At 31.4% G+C, this 4607-nt stretch overlaps 1 protein-coding gene across 1 annotated transcript; it reads right to left on the reverse strand.

The window, feature by feature from the left end:
* Positions 1–240: 240 nt before the first annotated feature.
* On the reverse strand, positions 241–4211 carry SRAE_0000078200 (Reverse transcriptase domain and Integrase,catalytic core domain and Ribonuclease H-like domain-containing protein; the record flags this gene model as incomplete). Its single annotated transcript, XM_024646726.1, has 1 exon — positions 241–4211. A coding segment is annotated over one exon (3971 nt), but the record flags the coding sequence as incomplete, so codon positions are not given.
* Between the last annotated feature and the right edge of the window lie 396 nt (positions 4212–4607).

A 4607-nucleotide genomic window follows, 5' to 3' on the forward strand; every position in this document is an offset into this window, starting at 1 on the left:
TCCCAATAACTATCCTTTCAAGAGATATTTTCATATTATCCTGACAAGAATTAAGTCTAATTCTCACTCATCCACGGATAAATCTTGACTCTCCTTGTAAGGTTTACACTCCGATTTGTGTACTTTGAAGATTTTGTTTCTTCCTTTCTTATATGATAAGGTAGTTTCGTCCATATCAAGAATAGTAAAAGGTCCTATATAGTTTTCTTTAAATTTATTTTTATTAGTAATATCCTTTACCAATATTTTCTGACCTATTTCAAATTCTATCCAATTTTTAACTTTATTCATTTTTCTTAATTTTCTATCTAGTTTTAAGGCCGCAGCTGTATTTCTTACAATTGCCAATTTGTATTTCCACTCAGCTAATTGTATATCCTTTTCTACTAATCCTGGACTAGCATTTAAATGTGATTCTTCTGGAACATTTGGTGAAGTTCCATAAAACAACTCATATGGTGTAGTGCCGCAATCATCCATCGCTGCAGTGTTATAATAGTAAGTGCAGACAGGAAGAAATTCCTCCCATGATTTGTTATTGTTGTCTAACTTCATGCATTTACTCAACATGCTCTCCAATGTATGAAATCCTCTTTCTACCTTTGTGTTTCCTTTATGAGCATACGGTGTTGTAAAAGATACTTCAATATTTAACTCCTTAAGTGCTTTAGATAATTTCTCACTACGTAGATAACTAGCATTATCCATACGGACTTGCTTCGGATAACCACTGTTTAAGAATATTACCATCATCTCCTCTCTTATCTCCTCACTTGTAGTTTGGATCAATGGTCTTGCAATCCAATAAGAACTGAATACATCCACCATCAATAATATATATCTCCATCTACTTCCCAAGTTAATTGGTCCACATATGTCTAGTGAATAACTATCTCTTGGATTTTCTACACACAGAGATTTCTGAATATAAATTCGGTTGTGATGTAAGTTTCTTGTTTGACAAGTAACACATTCATCTGTTACTAATTTTATTAACTTCTGTAAATTATCATTGACATATCTTAACTTAATTGTATGATATAATTTCTTTACATTGAAATGACCATACTCATGATATCTTTTTATAATTTCTCTCATTTCCCCATCTGGTATATAAGGCTTAAAAACGATCCTTCCACACACTTGTTCGAATCTCCCTTTTACACCTGACATTATTTCAAGATCATTTATCTTTTGTATGTCTTCATCTTCATTCTGTAATTTAACAATATCATATGTTGTTGTAATATTATTAACAAAGCATTTTGGCTCACTAGCCTCCTCCTCTTCCTCTTTTTCCATCTCCAATTCAGTATATCTACTTAAAAAATCTGCAAATGTATTTAGTTTACCTTCAATATGACGAAAGGTTATGTCATAACATGACAATTCTAAACACCAAGATGCGAATTTTGGATGATCAGTGCCTCTTTGAAACATATATATCAATGGCAAATTGTCTGAATACCAAAATATTCTACTTCCTATCAATTTATGTCTATATTTTCTTGACATCAATAGGATACACATTCCTTCCAAATAGCATGAATCTTTATTCTTAGTCATTTTTCTTTTCCTAGAATAATAAGTTAATGGTTTAATCTCCCCATTATCTTGTTTCTGACAGATAACACCTCCATATCCTATTAAGGACGCGTCGGAATAGATGATTAGTGGTTTGGATAAATCTTCTACCGCTAATTGACTATGTTCTATCAAATCTGACTTGATTTTATTAAAAGCATCAGTACATTCTTGTCCCCAATTGAAGACTTTGTTTTTTCCCAACAAATTAGTTATGCAGCATAATGTCTGAGAGTAATCTGGTATAAATCTTTGAAAAAAACCTATACTTCCGAGGAATTTTCTTATATCCTCCTGGTTTTTAGGTATAGCGATTTTTAATATTGATTCTTTTGAAGATTCATTTATAGCTATTCCATTTTTACTTAGTAAATGTCCTAAATATCTAACCTCTTCAGCAACTAATACTGATTTTTTTAATGATATTTTAAGCCCTCTCTGTCTTAGACAATTGAGTGCTCTTATTATGTTTTCCATGTGAGTTTCCATAGATCCTTTTGTAGTTATTAGTCCGTCATCAAAGAAAAACTTCAAATTTGGACATTCTTCTGTAATTGAATTCATTTCTTTTTGTAACTCCATTGGTGCGTTAATAAAACCCATTGGCATGCGCACATAATAATATACTTCTCCTTCAAAATAAATTCCGAATTTTCCATGATCACTAACACTTAATGGAAATTGATGAAAAGCTTCTGGTAAGTCCAGTGTACAATAAAAATCTGCACCTGCAATAGAATTTAATGCAATTTCAATATTTGGTGCTGGATAGTTTGTCTTCACTACATTTTTGTTTACTGACCGTAAATCAGTAACTGCTCTGAAACCAGAGTTTGGTTTCTTAACTATTAATATGTTGTGTAGATGTTCAGTATAACCTCTAACTATTATTTTCTTTTCTACCAACTTATCAATCATTTCTCTTGCTACATCCTTCATTCTCTGTGGATATCTATAAGGTTTGAATGGCATAGCCATCTCATTAAGGTAAGTTTGTGGTTCTATTTCTTTATAATAACATCCGATATCGTTTTCATCTTTAGAAAAAATTTCAATAACTTCTGGACAAATTTCTTTTATTCTCTTGTATGCTTGATCATTCGATAAACCCGTTTTTACTACTTGTATATTACACGTTTGAGGGGTACCGGCAATTTTCAATTTACGATATTGCTTATCCAGTTTCTCGATTTCGGAGAATCCTACACGTCTCCAAATGTCTATACCAATTAAAATTTCAACGTCTGGGTTTCCAAAATCTTTGTCATCTATAATCAAGAATTCATCCCTAAGGTTTGAACCGTTTAACTTGAATGGTACATCTACTTTCCCAATGGCAACGACTTCTTTTCCAAAAGCTCCTTTTAATCCAGTATTACATGGTTTCATTTGATCTTCTAATCCTACTTTAATTAATGTAGATTTTCTCATAATATTAGTACTACTACCAGCATCTGCGAGGGTTAGTATACTAAATTCTTTAATTTCCGTATATATTACTATCAATTTTCCTGCTCCTTCCAGAACATCAGTAGAATTGGTTTGATTTTGTTTAAAACCTCCATGGTTACTATTTCCTTTAAATCTATCTCTTTTAACATAGTTCCCTGCTGGTGAACCAGATTTTCTTATTTCACAGTCTACCATCTTGTGTCCTTGAATTTGACAGTGATTACAGTTTCCTTCAAATTTTCTTTCTTGGAAAATTCTTCTATTGTTCATATTTGGATTTCTCCTCATAGTTTTTGTTCCATGTTCCAACACGACTGCTTCTAAGTCCATTCTGCAATCATCCATGCAGTTGTAACTCTCTATGTTGTTTCTCAAATGAACAAACAAATATTCTTCTCTTATCTTGTCGGCTAATCTAATAAGCCTATCTTCTATCATCATTTTCCTATCAATAGAGTCCATTATGTTTTCAAATTCGCTAAAACTTGAACGTAACTTTTCTATACTACTAGTATCCAAAAAAAAAGTTCTCCATTTATGCAAAGCGGGCCATTTCCCAACTGTGCCTGAAAATTTTCTTCTAAGATCTTTAGTCAATTTATCGTAATCTTTAATAATATCATTATCAAGAGAATCGATATAACAATTTATTTTATTGTCAACTTTTAATCTCAAAGCTACAATTTTAAGATCATCTTTATCAATCTTATCAAAAACAAAACATCTTTCTATTTGGTCGATGTGAGGACCAATATCCTTAGCATTTCCACTTTTGAAACTTTGAACCTGAGACCACATGTAGTTCTGCATTCTGGTTCCTTCCATATCTTCTAAAACAGATAATATTTGATCCTGTGACAGTTCGAAACTAGATTCCGTTGTAGATTCTAATTCTATTCTAGGTTGCGTTAGATTATTCACTACACTTCCAATCCAACGTGTACTTCGAGCAAGTATACCTCTTTCACTTTCTTCACTCGATGATTCTTCCAATTTCTCCTCTAAGTATTGTCTTAATCCAACAGTACGCTTTTTATCAGTAGTACCACTTAGTCTTAAATTATCCTTAATCCAAGTTTCCAACTGATCTTCAGTATATACGTAGTCTGGATATTCCTTTTCAAGAAGAACAAGGATAGACGTTCTTATTACTAATTTATCCACTTTGAAAAATTCTTAACTAACTTTCCAAAAATACGTTTCTCTGTAGACTAACTTCCACCAGAGATTCACCCAAATCTTTTACTACTTTGAAAACACTTCACAAGTCAGTAATATATGATTTTTCACACAATGTCCTTCAACAATCCTAGTCTTGAAAATACTATCCGCTTTTCTTGACCAGTAAAAATAAGTATATTGAGATTGGCGTTCCCAAGACAGATTGTAGAATGGATCACTTTGTAACAATAATATAGTTTATTAGGATAACTACTCAGTTATCAATTAACAATTATAACAATTATATAACAATTAAAAACCCCTATAATTAAACAATTAATAATATAAAAATAATTATACAAAATATAATATTAATACTTTCATAATAATAAATTAAATTAACTATTTTC

Source organism: Strongyloides ratti, scaffold srae_scaffold0000044 (assembly GCF_001040885.1).
Source record: "Strongyloides ratti genome assembly S_ratti_ED321, scaffold srae_scaffold0000044".
Classification (NCBI taxonomy): domain Eukaryota; kingdom Metazoa; phylum Nematoda; class Chromadorea; order Rhabditida; family Strongyloididae; genus Strongyloides; species Strongyloides ratti.